The 16,193-nt window shown below is 45.0% G+C and overlaps 1 protein-coding gene across 2 annotated transcripts in view; it reads left to right on the top strand.

Moving 5' to 3' along the window:
- The window catches only part of LOC106580977 (neurobeachin), a 313,133-nt gene that overhangs the window by 85,418 nt on the left and 211,522 nt on the right, over positions 1-16,193 (top strand). For both annotated transcript variants that reach the window (XM_045703701.2, XM_014162593.3), the window contains exons 8-12: positions 1,932-2,078; positions 5,750-5,947; positions 7,320-7,477; positions 13,562-13,670; positions 15,052-15,204. In XM_045703701.2, the coding sequence (XP_045559657.2) occupies positions 1,932-2,078; positions 5,750-5,947; positions 7,320-7,477; positions 13,562-13,670; positions 15,052-15,204 (765 nt within the window). The remainder of the gene's footprint in view (positions 1-1,931; positions 2,079-5,749; positions 5,948-7,319; positions 7,478-13,561; positions 13,671-15,051; positions 15,205-16,193) is intronic.

The following is a 16,193-nucleotide window of genomic DNA, read 5'->3' as shown; positions in this document are numbered from 1 at the left end:
TATCTACAGAGTTAAGGATGGTGCTATCTACAGAGTTAGGGATGGTGCTATCTACAGAGTTAGGGATGGTGCTATCTACAGAGTTAGGGATGGTGCTATCTACAGAGTTAAGGATGGTGCTATCTACAGAGTTAAGGATGGTGCTATCTGCAGAGTTAAGGATGGTGCTATCTACAGAGTTAGGGATGGTGCTATCTACAGAGTTAGGGATGGTGCTATCTACAGAGTTAGGGATGGTGCTATCTACAGAGTTAAGGATGGTGCTATCTACAGAGTTAGGGATGGTGCTATCTACAGAGTTAAGGATGGTGCTATCTACAGAGTTAAGGATGGTGCTATCTACAGAGTTAGGGATGGTGCTATCTGCAGAGTTAAGGATGGTGCTATCTACAGAGTTAGGGATGGTGCTATCTACAGAGTTAGGGATGGTGCTATCTACAGAGTTAAGGATGGTGCTATCTACAGAGTTAGGGATGGTACTATCTACAGAGTTAAGGATGGTGCTATCTACAGAGTTAAGGATGGTGCTATCTGCAGAGTTAAGGATGGTGCTATCTACAGAGTTAGGGATGGTGCTATCTACAGAGTTAAGGATGGTGCTATCTACAGAGTTAAGGATGGTGCTATCTGCAGAGTTAAGGATGGTGCTATCTACATAGTTAGGGATGGTGCTATCTACAGAGTTAGGGATGGTGCTATCTACAGAGTTAGGGATGGTGCTATCTACAGAGTTAAGGATGGTGCTATCTACAGAGTTAGGGATGGTGCTATCTACAGAGTTAAGGATGGTGCTATCTACAGAGTTAAGGATGGTGCTATCTACAGAGTTAGGGATGGTGCTATCTGCAGAGTTAAGGATGGTGCTATCTACAGAGTTAGGGATGGTGCTATCTACAGAGTTAGGGATGGTGCTATCTACAGAGTTAAGGATGGTGCTATCTACAGAGTTAGGGATGGTACTATCTACAGAGTTAAGGATGGTGCTATCTACAGAGTTAAGGATGGTGCTATCTGCAGAGTTAAGGATGGTGCTATCTACAGAGTTAGGGATGGTGCTATCTACAGAGTTAAGGATGGTGCTATCTACAGAGTTAAGGATGGTGCTATCTACAGAGTTAGGGATGGTGCTATCTGCAGAGTTAAGGATGGTCCTATCTGCAGAGTTAGGGATGGTGCTATCTACAGAGTTAAGGATGGTGCTATCTGCAGAGTTAAGGATGGTGCTATCTGCAGAGTTAAGGATCGTCCTATCTGCAGAGTTAAGGATGGATGGGGTGTGTGTAGTGGATATTATTATAACACACGTCTACAAGGCAAGGGTTACACATACATGTTTATAAGGGCAGCCACACACACACTATGGGCTATGGTCAAAGGTAGTGCACTAAATACAGAGTAGGGTGCCATTTGGAATGCAGACCTAAGTGTCTGCCAGCCTTCCTTCGTCTCTGAGTGGCAATCTATTAGAGTCCCTGTAAATCATGCTCTCTCATAATTATCCTATTTGCCCATTCAGAAGCTGTCATCAGTTTTTTTGTCTGTTAATTGCTCTGATGCTCAGCTGTCTTTGAAGTTTGGATGATGTTGTAACCTCTCTGAGTCTGCTGGAGGATTTAAAAGACATGACCCTATCCTCTCATCTCTGTCTCAGTGTCTGTATAATGGCCCTAACCATTTCCCAGAGCCATATATAGTGAGAAAGTTTGGTCATTGTGGTTTATGTTTGAACGTTATAAATATATCCCTCTTTTTGTCATTTTACAGAGCTATGATGAACCCTATTTTTCTCTCTCTGTGTCCCTGTACAACCCTGATCCTCTCCTCTCCCCTCTCTTTGTCTCCTCTCTCTCTCCGCCCTCTTTTGCTACAGACCTATGATAAACCCCCTGCTCTGTGTGCCTGTGTACTGACCCTCTCCTCTCCCTTTTCAGAGTTATGATAAGTGCTTCCTGGGTTCGTCAGAGACAGCTGATGCTAACAGGGTATTCTGTGGTCAGCTGGGGGCCATCTATGTGTTCTCTGAGGCTCTCAACCCAGCTCAGATATTTGCCATTCATCAGCTGGGAGCGGGCTATAAGGTATGTACTGGGCTGACTGAATTAGGTTACTGATAGGTTAGCTTAGGATAGGAATAACTTTAATGGCACATGCACAAAGCCTGCTACACATATCAATCTGTGAAATCAATGCTGCTTGCCACACTTTCCTGTTTCCCCTGCTACCTGGTGTCTCTATACAAAGTGCTTTGTTTGAATGTGTCATGTGTCCTAACACTGTATAGACTGAATGCACAGTGTTCTGTTCCCTGGCTGCCTCTGAAACTATGGTTTGGACTGTTGAACAGACCCAGACATACTTGAACGCTGTGTCTGTCGTTGATCCAGTGTAGGTTGGGACCATAGTTAGTCATAGCCTGTCTCATTCAGTCTGTCAGGAGACACCGACAGACAGGGCAGTCTAACAGGGTATAGGAGACACCGACAGACAGGGCAGTCTAACAGGGTATAGGAGACACCGACAGACAGGGCAGTCTAACAGGGTATAGGAGACACCGACAGACAGGGCAGTCTAACAGGGTATAGGAGACACCGACAGACAGGGCAGTCTAACAGGGTATAGGAGAAACCGACAGACAGGGCAGTCTAACAGGGTATAGGAGACACCGACAGACAGGGCAGTCTAACAGGGTATAGGAGACACCGACAGACAGGGCAGTCTAACAGGGTATAGGAGACACCGACAGACAGGGCAGTCTAACAGGGTATAGGAGACACCGACAGACAGGGCAGTCTAACAGGGTATAGGAGACACCGACAGACAGGGCAGTCTAACAGGGTATAGGAGACACCGACAGACAGGGCAGTCTAACAGGGAATAGGAGACACCGACAGACAGGGCAGTCTAACAGGGTATAGGAGACACCGACAGACAGGGCAGTCTAACAGGGTATAGGAGACACCGACAGACAGGGCAGTCTAACAGGGTATAGGAGACACCGACAGACAGGGCAGTCTAACAGGGTATAGGAGACACCGACAGACAGGGCAGTCTAACAGGGTATAGGAGACACCAACAGACTGGGCAGTCTAACAGGGTATAGGAGACACCAACAGACAGGGCAGTCTAACAGGGAATAGGAGACACCAACAGACAGGGCAGTTTAACAGGGAATAGGAGACACCGACAGACAGGGCAGTCTAACAGGGTATAGGAGACACCGACAGACAGGGGAGTCTAACAGGGTATAGGAGACACCGACAGACAGGGCAGTCTAACAGGGAATAGGAGACACCGACAGACAGGGCAGTCTAACAGGGTATAGGAGACACCAACAGACAGGGCAGTTTAACCTGTTAGGGACAGACGTTCTGCTAGCTGAATGCCTCACCAATATCCAATGGTATAGCGTGGCGCGAATTACAAATACCTAAAAAATGCAAAAACTTCAATTTTTCAAACATATGACTATTTTACACCATTTTAAAGACAAGACTCTCCTTTATCTAACCACATTGTCCAATTTCAAAAAGGCTTTACAACGAAAACAAAACATTAGATTATGTCAGGAGAGTACCCTCCCAAAAATAATCACACAGCCATTTTCAAAGCATGCATATATGTCACAAAAACCAAAACCACAGCTAAATGCAGCACTAACCTTTGATGATCTTCATCAGATGACACTCCTAGGACATTATGTTATACAATACATGCATGTTTTGTTCAATCAAGTTCATATTTATATCAAGAACCAGCTTTTTACATTAGCATGTTTTGTTCAGAACTAGCATACCCACCGCAAACCTCCGGTGAATTTACTAAATTACTCACGATTAACGTTGACAAAAAACATAACAATTATTTTAAGAATTATAGATACAGAACTCCTTTATGCAATCACGGTGTCAGATTTTAAAATAGCTTTTCGGTGAAAGCACATTTTGCAATATTCTGAGTAGATAGCCCGGCCATCACGGCTAGCTAATTTGACACCCTCCAAGTTTGGCCCTCACCAAACTCAGATTTACTATAAGAAAAAATTGATTACCTTTGCTGTTCATCATCAGAATGCACTCCCAGGACTTCTACTTCAACAACAAATGTTGTTTTGGTTCGAAATAATCCATAGTTATATCCAAATAGCTCCGTTTTGTTCGTGCGTTCAAGTCACTATCCGAAGGGTGACGCGCCGGCGCGTTTCGTGACAAAAAAATTCAAAATATTCCATTACCGTACTTCGAAGCATGTCAAACGCTGTTTAAAATACATTTTTAAGCAATTTTTCTCATAAAATAGCGATAATATTCCAACCGCGCGACGTTGTATTCGTTCAAACACTGAAAGAAAAAAATGGAGTCGTCTCGTGCACGCGTGCGCCAGTGTCATTGTCCTCAGAAGGACCACTCACAAAAACCCCTGCTGTTTTTCGCCTAGAGACTGGAGAACTCTCATTCCACTTTCTGGCGCCTTCTGAGAGCCAATGAAAGCCTTAGAAAATGTCACGTTACAGCAGAGATGCTGTATTTTTGATAGAGATGCCCTAGAAGTAGAACAAATTGTCAGACAGGGCACTTCCTGTATAGAATCTTCTCAGGTTTTGGCCTGCCATATGAGTTCTGTTATACTCACAGACACCATTCAAACAGTTTTAGAAACTTTAGAGTGTTTTCTATCCAAATCTACTAATTATATGCATATTCTAGTTTCTGGGCAGGAGTAGTAACCAGATTAAATCGGGTACGTTTTTTATCAGGCCGTGAAAATACTGCCCCCTATCCCAAACAGGCTAACAGGGAATAGGAGACACCGACAGACAGGGCAGTCTAACAGGGTATAGGAGACACCGACAGACAGGGCAGTCTAACAGGGTATAGGAGACACCGACAGACAGGGCAGTCTAACAGGGTATAGGAGACACCGACAAACAGGGCAGTCTAACAGGGTATAGATGACACCCACTTCCGTTGTTGCTGGCTTTTATTAGTATGTCCTGTCTGCATGTAATAGTGGAGTTGTCAGAGAGCAGCTGGCTGTAGAGGCCTGCAGACTGAGCCTACTCTACCAGGCCCCAGGAGGTTGTTAACTAGCGGATATGGGATCATAATAGCCCCAGTGTGTGTCTGGTCTACTGAGCCTGGTACAGTGTATACTCTGCTTGTTATCTCAGCTATCTACATCTCTTCATGACAGAGAAGCTCCACTATTTCAGTTCAGTGTAGGTCTCATCTATTTCAGTGTAGGTCTCATCTCTCTCCATCTGAATCATCATGTCTGTAGCTAGAAGAGGGATGTGTCTCGCCTCTCATCACTCATCTATGTCTGTGGCCGTTCATTCATTATTCACTCCTCCGTTGAGAGGACATTCCTGATTTACTGATTAATAACATACCAATTGATGATGCATTGATTGATTCATTGAGCTCCTCTCTCACCTGCCATCCTTAATGTATTGGTTACATTAAGACTGAATGACTCTGTTATCGATCAGCAACATGTTCCATTAATATATAAATATGACACTACTGCTACTGCTGCTGAGGTATGGATGGCACCTCCAGTTTAGTAGAAGAATGAGCTGTCATGATACAATACCTTATCGCATCTCTCTTCTCTCTTCTCCCACTCTCTGTCTGTCCCTATCTCTCTCTCTCTCTGTCTTTCTTCCATCTCCCTTTCTCTTCTCCCTCTCTCTGTCGCTCTCCCTCTATCCCTCTCTCTGTCTGTCTCTCTATTCCTCCCCTCTCTGTAGAGTACGTTTAAGTTTAAGTCGGAGAGTGACATCCACCTGGCAGAGCACCATAAACAGGTCCTGTATGATGGGAAGCTGGCCAGCTCCATCTCCTTCACCTACAACGCCAAGGCTACAGATGCCCAGCTCTGCCTGGAGTCATCGCCCAAGGAGAACGCCTCCATCTTCGTCCACTCACCCCACGCCCTTATGCTACAGGTTAGTCTCACTACCTGTCCTTATCCAGGTACAGATGCTGTCAAATATATTGGCACCCTTGCACTTTACAATTTAGTGCAATGGAGCACAATTATCTGTTTTCTCTTTTTACAACTGATATAATTTTTACCCAAAAGTTTTTTCAATTTCAACTTATTTTACAAGAAATTGTGAATCGTGCAAGGGTGCCAATATATTTGACCGGTAACTGTAAGTCTCACCCCATGTCCTTATAAAACAGGTTAGTCTCACCCCATGTCATTATAAAACAGGTTAGTCTCACCCCATGTCCTTATAAAACAGGTTAGTCTCACCCCATGTCCTTAAAAAACAGGTTAGTCTCACCCCATGTCATTATAAAACAGGTTAGTCTCACCCCATGTCCTTATAAAACAGGTTAGTCTCACCCCATGTCCTTATAAAACAGGTTAGTCTCGCCCCATGTCCTTATAAAACAGGTTAGTCTCACCCCATGTTCTTATAAAACAGGTTAGTCTCACCCCATGTCCTTATAAAATAGGTTAGTCTCACCCCATGTCCTTAAAAAACAGGTTAGTCTCACCCCATGTCCTCATAAAACAGGTTAGTCTCGCCCCATGTTCGTATAAAACAGGTTAGTCTCACCCCATGTTCTTATAAAACCGGTTAGTCTCATCCCATGTCCTTATAAAACAGGTTAGTCTCACCCCATGTCCTTATAAAACAGGTTAGTCTCACCCCATGTTCTTATAAAACCGGTTAGTCTCACCCCATGTCCTTATAAAACAGGTTAGTCTCACCCCATGTCCTTATAAAACCGGTTAGTCTCACCCCATGTCCTTATAAAACAGGTTAGTCTCACCTCATGTCCTTATAAAACAGGTTAGTCTCACCCCATGTCCTTATAAAACAGGTTAGTCTCACCCCATGTTCTTATAAAACCGGTTAGTCTCACCCCATGTCCTTATAAAACCGGTTAGTCTCACCCCATGTCCTTATAAAACCGGTTAGTCTCACCCCATGTCCTTATAAAACCGGTTAGTCTCACCACATGTCCTTATAAAACCGGTTAGTCTCACCCCATGTCCTTATAAAACAGGTTAGTCTCACCCCATGTCCTTATAAAAGAGGTTAGTCTCACCCCATGTTCGTATAAAACAGGTTAGTCTCACTCCATGTCCTTATAAAACAGGTTAGTCTCACCCCATGTCCTTATAAAACAGGTTAGTCTCACCCCATGTCCTTAAAAAACAGGTTAGTCTCACCCCATGTCCTTATAAAACAGGTTAGTCTCACCCCATGTCCTTATAAAACAGGTTAGTCTCACCCCATGTCCTTTTAATATACGTCTAATGAAGTTACAGTAAACTAACACTGTATTGTTCCCTGGTAGGATGTGAAGGCCATAGTGACCCACTCCATCCACAGTGCCATCCACTCAATAGGAGGGATCCAGGTGCTGTTTCCTCTCTTCTCCCAGCTGGACTACCATCAACCCAATGCCCAGCACAACTACCAGCACCATGAGACCCAGTTGGAGACTACCGTCTGGTGAGTACAGGAAGTTTCTGACACCTTCAAGTAAGTGTCTGAGTCTTCTACTATGAGAATGTTGAGAATCAACTTTCTAATTTACCCCTTCCTGCTGATCCTTGTCCTGAAGGTCCAGTGTTGTCCTTATCAGAGCGCTCCACTGAGCCCTGTTCCAATCAGAGCTCAGCCATAATCCTGATTTAGCTCAGTGACAGAGACCACACTGGGGAGAAACACACACAGCAGCTCTGAGCCAGGCTCTGCTCCGCCTATGGCCCTCTATCTGGTGCAGCCAGGGCTAAGCCTACTGGGTAGTGTAGTCCCAGCCCTGCCCTGGGTTAAGCCTGATGGGTAGTGTTCCATCCCATACCAGCCCAGCCAAGCCAGCTAGTGAACTCTGAGTGACTGCCTATTCCAGTGAGTCTACCACTAAACTAACTGATGACTTAACCTTAACGCAGGGATGCAAAGTTAGGACCCAAACATATGATATGTGATGTGTGATTAACTCTACAATTAACTCTGTAAATTTAAGATTTCCAGATTGTCCTACTAAATTGTGAACGTAAATTAAATCAAACAGTTACTCTATAAATGAGGAATGCATTTACTCAAATCAACTAACAGATGTATTAGTCACGAATGAATTAACACTCAATTACAGTATACATGAAATACATTATACAGAATAAAAAAGGGTAAATGTCTTTCACAAATAAGACTTACGTGCTTATATGGGTCTTTTAGAATAACCTATGAGAGAATAAGTCTAATGTGTGTCTGTACACACATTGAGCTTGCAAACAAGGCCTCGTTGAACCAAAAGAGACTCTGGTCTTTTATCCTTGGTAAAACAGAAAATCACCTAAATTAACATTTCTTTGCCTTTTCTGGGGAAAAACAAAAGGAAGGACATCACAACTGGATTCTAATCTAATTATCAAACTCGTAAATGTTAGTGTAACGACAGGGCACCAGGAAGCTGCCCAGTAACCGAAAGGTTGCTGGGTCGAATCCAAGAGCTGACAAGGTAAAAATCTGTCGTTCTGCCCCTGAGCAAGGCAGTTAACCCCCCTTTCCCCGGGCGCCGAAGACGTGGATGTCGATTAAGGCAGCCCCCCGCACTTCTCTGATTCAGAGGGGTTAAATGCGAAAAACACATTTCAGTTGAAGGCGTTCAGTTATAAAACTGACTAGGTATCACCCTCCATTTTCCCTTTTATCTGATAAGTGATCAGTCAATCATACAATTCTGACCAGTCTTTCTGAAAAGACATCAATCAGAACATGTACAGTACAACAAGACAAATCAAACTGTTCAACTCTTTGAGCTCTCCAAACATGATAATAATACAAGGTCAGGTCCAATTTTAATCGCTTTCAACCTTGAGGGCAGAGGGAACCAAATGGCTTCTCCTGTACTTCATGGGAATGTCCTGCCCAGGGTTGAAGGTGCGAGCAAGGATGTACCTCACTCTTTGAAATGGTAAAACATGGTTATTTCTCTTGATTGAATAAACTACAGAACCAAATACAAACCCTCCAAACCAAAAAGGCCTGTGGTGTTGATGGTATCCTAAAGGAAATTATAAAATATACTGACAACAAATTCCAATTGGCTATACTTAAACTCTTTAACATCATCCTCAGCTCTGGCATCTTCCCCAATATTTGGAACCAAGGACTGATCACCCCAATCCACAAAAGTGGAGACAAATTTGACCCCAATAACTACCGGGGGATATGCGTCAACAGCAACCTTGGGAAAATCCTCTGCGTTATCATTAACAGCAGACTCGTACATTTCCTCAGTGAAAACAATGTACTGAGCAAATGTCAAATTAGCTTTTTACCAAATGATCATACGACAGACCATGTATTCACCCTGCACACCCTAATAGACTAACAAACAAACCAAAACAAAGGCAATTTCAAAAAAGCTTTTGACTCAATTTGGCATGAGGGTCTGCTATACAAATTGATGGGAAGCGGTGTTGGAGGTATAACATACAACATTATAAAATCCATGTACACAAACAACAAGTGTGCAGTTAAAATTGGCAAAAAACAGACACATTTCTTTCCACAGGGCTGTGGGGTGAGACAGGGATGCAGCTTGAGCCCCAACCTCTTCAACATATACAGTGCATTTGGAAAGTATTCAGACCCCTTCATTTTTTCCACAGGCTTATTCTAAAATGGGTTGAATAAAAATAATTCCAGATCAATCTACACACAATACCCCATAATGACAAAGTGAAAACAGGTTTTTAGAAATGTTTGCAAATGTAGCTCGAAGGAATTGTCCGTAGAACTCTGAGACAGGATTGTGTCGAGGTACAGATCTGGGGAAGGGTACCACATTTTTTTGGGCAGCATTGAAGGTCCCCAAGAACACAGTGGCCTCCATCATTGTTAAATGGAAGAAGTGCGGAACCACCAAGACTCTTCCTGGAGCTGGCTGCCCAGCCAAACTGAGCAATCGGGGGAGAAGGGCCTTGGTCAGGGAGGTGACCAAGAACCCGGTGGTCACTCTGACAGAGGTCCAGAGTTCTTCTGTGGAGATGGGAGAACTTTCCAGAAGGACAACCATCTCTGCATCCCTCCACCAATCAGGCCTTTATGGTAGAGTGGCCAGATGGAAGCCACTCCTCAGTAAAAGGCACATGACAGCCCACTTGGAGTTTGCCAAAAGGCGCCTAAAGCACTCTCAGACCATGAGAAACAAGATTCTCTGGTCTGATGAAACCAAGATTGAACTCTTTGGTCTGAATGTCAAGCGTCACGTCTGGAGGAAACCAGACACCGCTCATCACCTGGCAAATACCATCCCTACTGTGTCGCATGGTGGTGGCAGCATCATGCTGTGGGGATGTTTTTCAGCAGCAGGGACTGGGAGACTAGTCAGGATTGAGGGAAAGATGAACGGCGCAAAGTACAGAGAGATCCTTGATGAAAACCTGCCCCAGAGCCCTCAGGACCTCAGACTGGGGTGAAGGTTCCCCTTCCATCCGGACAACGACCCTAAGCACACAGCCAAGACAACGGAGGAGTGGCTTCGAGACAGATCTCTAAATGTTCTTGAGTGGCCCAGCCAGAGCCCGGACTTGAACCCGATCGAACATCTCTTCAGAGACCTGAAAATAGCTGTGCAGCAACGCTCCCCATCCAACCTGATAGAGCTTGAGAGGATCTGCAGAGAAGAATGTGAGAAACTCCCCAAATACAGGTGTGCCAAGTGTCATACATTGTAGTGTCATACATTTGCAAAAATTGCTACAAACCTGTTTTTTCTTTGTCATTATGGGGTATTGTGTGTAGATTGATGAGGGAAAAAACGATTTCATCCATTTTAGAATAAGGCTGTAACATAACAAAATGTGGAAAAAGTGATTCTACAACCACCTAAAAGGAAGAAATTCCCAAACCTTCCATAACAAAGCCATCACATACAGACAGATTAACCTAGAGAAGAGTCCCTTTAGACCCAACCAAAACATGACAAAAATATAATTACTTGATACTTTGGAAAGAATTTACCAATAAAACAGAGCAAAATGGAATGCTATTTGGCCCTAAACAGTGAGTACATAGTGGCAGAATACCTGACCACTGTGACTGACCCAAAAAATTAAGGAAAGCTTTGACTATGTACAGACTCAGTGAGCATAGCCTTGCTATTGAGAGAAGCTGCCGTAGGCAGACCTGGCTCTCAAGGGGGATACATAGTGAGTTGTCCAACTGAATGTATTCAACTGAAATGTGTCTTCCGCGTTTAACCCAACCCATCTGAATCAGAGAGGTGCGGGGGGCTGCCTTAATCGACATCCACGTCTTCGGTGCCCAGGAAACAGTGGGTTAACTGCCTTGCTTAGGGGCAGAACGACATATTTTTACCTTGTCAGCTCAGGGATTCAATCCAGCAACCTTCCAGTTACTGGCCCAATTCTCGAACCACTAGGCTACCTGCCGCCCCAAGAGAAGACAGGCCACTGTATGTGCACACTACCCACAGAATGAGGTGGAAACTGAGCTGCACTTTTTAATAACCTCCTGCCAAATGTATGACCATATTAGAGACACATACAGTATTTCCATCAGATTACACAGACCCACAAAGAATTCGAAAAACAAGTCCAATTTTGATAAACTCACATATCTGTTGAGTGAAATACCACAGTGTGCCATAACAGCAACACGATTTGTGAACTGTTGCCTCAAGAAAAGGGAAACCAATGAAGAACAAACATCAATGTAAATACAACCCATATTTATATTTATTTATTTCCCCCTTTTGTACTTTAACCATTTGCACATCGTTACAACACTGTACTGTATATAGACATAATATGACATTTGATATGTCTCTATTCCTTTGAAACTTTTGTGAGTGTAATGTTTACTGTTCATTTTTTATTGTTTATTTCACTTTTGTTTGTTATCTATTTCACTTGCTTTGGCAATGTAAACATATGTTTCCCATGCCAATAAAGCCTGTTGAATTGAATTGAATTAATGCCATTAATCGTGATTGACAACACAGTGTGCTGGCGCCAGACAGTTGCAGACGTAGTCTGTATCCAGAAGCTAAGAAGGTCATCATCTCTCCCCACTACACTGGCTCTTGTCCTGCTGTGTGCTCATCACTGTGTCCTTGTGATGTGTCTGGGCCTGGAGAGAGTCCCTCTGGAGGATGGGAGGAAAGCGGATTAGCGAGTGTCAGAGAGAGCCTCTGTCATACTGCCAAGACACAGTCACTCTGCCAGGACAGGCTTTAACTGAGGGACCCACTACGAAGACAGTAACTGACCCCAATGCAGCAGTAAACAGCTCCTCCACTTCTTCTCAGAGGACACCATGTCTTTAGGATTAGAGACTGATAAAAGGACTAGGAGATGGGCTGGGGCTACAATATGAGGTTTGGAGCAGGGGCTAGGAGATTAGGCTGGGGCTAGGAGAGAAGGCTGGGGCTAGGAGATGAGGCTGGGGCTAGGAGAGGCTGGGGCTAGGAGAGAAGGCTGGGGCTAGGAGATGAGGCTGGGGTTGGGGCTAGGAAAGAAGGCTGGGGCTAGGAGATGAGGCTGGGGCTAGGAGAGAAGGCTGGGGCTAGGAGAGAAGGCTGGGGCTAGGAGGTGAGGCTTGAACTAGGAGATGAGACTGGGGCTAGGAGAGAAGGCTGGGGCTAGGAGATCAGGCTGGGAGCTGGGGATAGGAGAGAAGGCTGGGGCTAGGAGAGAAGGCTGGGGCTAGGAGATGAGGCTTGAACTAGGAGATGAGGCTGGGGCTAGGAGAGAAGGCTGGGGCTAGGAGATCAGGCTGGGAGCTGGGGATAGGAGAGAAGGCTGGGGCTAGGAGATGAGGCTAGGAACTGGGGCTAGGAGGTGAGTCTGGGGCTAGGAGATGAGGCAGGGAGCTGGGGCTCCCTGCCTCAGGTTGTGTCCAAAATGGCATCCTATTCCCAACATAGTGCACTTCTTTTGACCAGAGCCCTATGGGGCCTTTTTGGATGCAGACAGACTGTCCTGTAGCATCCTGACATCTATCCATCAGAGCCCAGCAGAGCCCAGATCTCAGGGCCAGGAACAGGTGGCTGTAACAGGGGCCAGACGGGGGAAGCACTTTATCCCTCTCTCTCTCTCTCTCTCAATACATCATACACTGTACCTCAAATAGCCCCAGAGATGAGTCTGGGGCTAGGAGATGAGTCTGGGGCTAGGATATGAGGCTGGGAGCTGGGGGGTTAGGATATACAGTCTAGCTGATTGCTGACTTCCTCAGAAGATGACCTTGAATTAGCCTATCCTCTGTCTGTCCCTCTGTCTCTCTGTCTATCTCCAATTCTGCTGCTGCCTTATATAATTTTTCCTTTCGACTACCTGACTGGTAAGATATCAGAGGAACAAGGTTCGCCTATAGATGGTACAGGAAAATCTACACTACTGAGACACAGACAGCCCCAGGACCACCATACTGTATGATATAATGATGGTATTGCATCATAGAGGAGCAATTTATCTACGTTTGACATTTTATGTACGCACTCCTGCACACCTCCTGATGTGTGTCCATATCCTTCTAAACCTGTGTGTATGTGTGTTCCAGTGCCACCCTCCTGGTGTTCCTGGTTGACCTGTTGAAGAGCTCGGTGGCGATGCAGGAACAGATGCTGGGAGGGAAAGGATTCCTTGTAATCGGGTTTCTGCTGGAGAAGGTAGAAACTCTAACCTAAACCCTAATGCACACTGGAGATAAGGCATGGACTCTGTCATCTTCCATAGTTTTGAATGTATGTACTGCTTTGCTTTGATGTTGTGTCTATATGGGTTTTTAATGATCCAATCATTTCAATCAATCAATCAATCAAAATCAATCAATTAAATCAATACATCATACACTGTACCTCAAATAGCACGCTATTCCCCATATAGTGCACTACATTTTACCAAATCTACAGGGTTTGGTTTGACCTAATAGGGCTCTGGTCAAAAGGTAGTGCACTATATAGGGAGTAGAGTGCAATTTAAGTTTACCCGTTCTTACTTTCTATGGTGTGCCAGGCAACAGCTGATGACAGTTATTTGTAGATTGATATCTTTCAACCAATGTCCCTTAATGCTCTGTAGTTCAAAAGCCTCTTTACTCCTCACTCTCAGTCAAAGGATATCAGAAAAGGACCAGAAATAGATCCATGGTTCTGAAACAGACAGGGACACGACAGGGCATCAGCCAGTCAGACGGACTCTGTAATGCTGTTTGAAACATGGAGCCCAGTAGCTCTCGGACTGATAAGATCAAACTACAGATCAAAGAACAGAGCAGAGAGACACAGAGGTGAGGAAGAGATTTGAGAATCCACTTTGTGTTTTGAAGGGTATGTAGTGTCACTGCTTCCCCAGCCAGCCGCTGTCAGGTTGTGTCCAAAATGGCATCCTATTCCCAACATAGTGCACTTCTTTTGACCAGAGCCCTATGGGGCCTTTTTGGATGCAGACAGACTGTCCTGTAGCATCCTGACATCTATCCATCAGAGCCCAGCAGAGCCCAGATCTCAGGGCCAGGAACAGGTGGCTGTAACAGGGGCCAGACGGGGGAAGCACTTTATCCCTCTCTCTTTCTCTCTCTCTCTCTCTCTCTCTCTCTCTCTCTCTCTCTCTCTCTCTCTCCTCTCTGTCCCTCTCTGTCTCTGTCTCTCTCTCTTTCTCTCCTCTCCCTCCCGCTGCCAACGCTCTCACACTCACACCATCCTACCATCTGGTTTAGATCTGTTTATACCACAGCTAGAATATTAGGAGAGACTACCTGTACCTGGTCGGGAGACATTTTGACAGAAAGACAGACAACAATAATAACAGAAAGACTCCTGGATGCTCAGTCAAATGCTCTCAAACTTTGCTTGTTTGGTGAAATGTCTATACATCCCAGTTGATTACTTCAAAATGGTGAAACTCCTCAATGGCACTGCCCATGCTAAAACAGGCAAGTGAACCCTCTATTCAAATCTATGGTTGGCTTATATGTTATTGATTGATTGGTTGACTTGGTTGATTGATTGATTGAGTATCCAGTGGTCTGACCATTGCCTGCGCCCCCAGTCCTCCAGGGTCCACATCACGCGTGCGGTCCTGGAGCAGTTCCTGTCCTTCGCTAAGTACCTGGATGGGTTAAGCCATGGAGCGCCGCTCCTCAAACAGCTCTGTGACCACATCCTGTTCAACGCAGCCATCTGGATACACACCCCCGCCAAGGTAAGCCCTGCCCGATACCCCCGCCATAGTAAGCTCCATCCCCACACCCCCACCCAATCTGGTTCCACTGGGTCCAGGTAGCTCCATGGTAACCCACCTGAGTTCTGACTCACTGAAGACTGTTTAGAGCATTACTCACTTCTACCATGATCCATTATGTAACACAACAGGGTCCTGATATTAGTGGATATTTTCTCCTCTGTATTGAAGACTGTACCACTGACTCAGGTTTACTGCCAGCTGTCACAATCAGCTCCTCAACCCTGAGAAGTATTGAAAGTTAAAGAGTGAAAACACATAATTACCCGTGGAGAAGTGGATGAGGCGGATCAGAGGAGCTGTGTTGTGTGGAGAATCCATTCTCCTCACTGACACCACCGCTGGTGGCTCTTATGAATAAATGCACAACAGTTGAGGGGAAATGTCTCAGGAGTTGTGGTTGAGAGAGTCTCTGGAGGCCATCCTCAGACCCCCACACACACTCCTCTCACATGGAGCAGAGAGAGAGAGAGAGAGAGAGAGATTGTTGTTACTGTTGTCCCGTGGACAATATTGATTATCATTATTTTAATTATGTTAATATTGTAAATCTCCAAAGTAAACTTTGGTAATATGTACAATGTTAAGTCATGCCAATAAGAGAGAGAGAGAGAGAGAGAGAGAGAGAGAGAGAGAGGAGACAGAGAGAGAGAGACAGAGAGAGAACTGGGTTGGAGCACTTTTAGATACCTCCTCTCCGTTAGATGGAATAAAAGCTGTAGAGGGACTGTGTAGGATTATTGTCCAGTCTATTGGTAATTACAGAGGCTGTATTAATGAGCCTGAACAGAGCAGAGCGGAGAGATGGAGAGAGAGGAGAGGGGGGTGATGAGAGGAGGCTATTATAGTGTGTTCTAATGGAGTGTGATGTATGGTGTATGGTGTATGGTGTATGGTGAGGCACAGCGGCCTGTCTCGCTCTCTGTTCTACACCTGCATGGAGGGTGATG

This window comes from Salmo salar, chromosome 20 (assembly GCF_965601325.2).
Source record: "Salmo salar chromosome 20, fSalSal1, whole genome shotgun sequence".
In the NCBI taxonomy this organism is placed as follows: domain Eukaryota; kingdom Metazoa; phylum Chordata; class Actinopteri; order Salmoniformes; family Salmonidae; genus Salmo; species Salmo salar.
The sequence above is the reverse complement of the archived record's forward strand: the minus strand, read 5'-3'. Positions and strand labels throughout refer to the sequence as shown.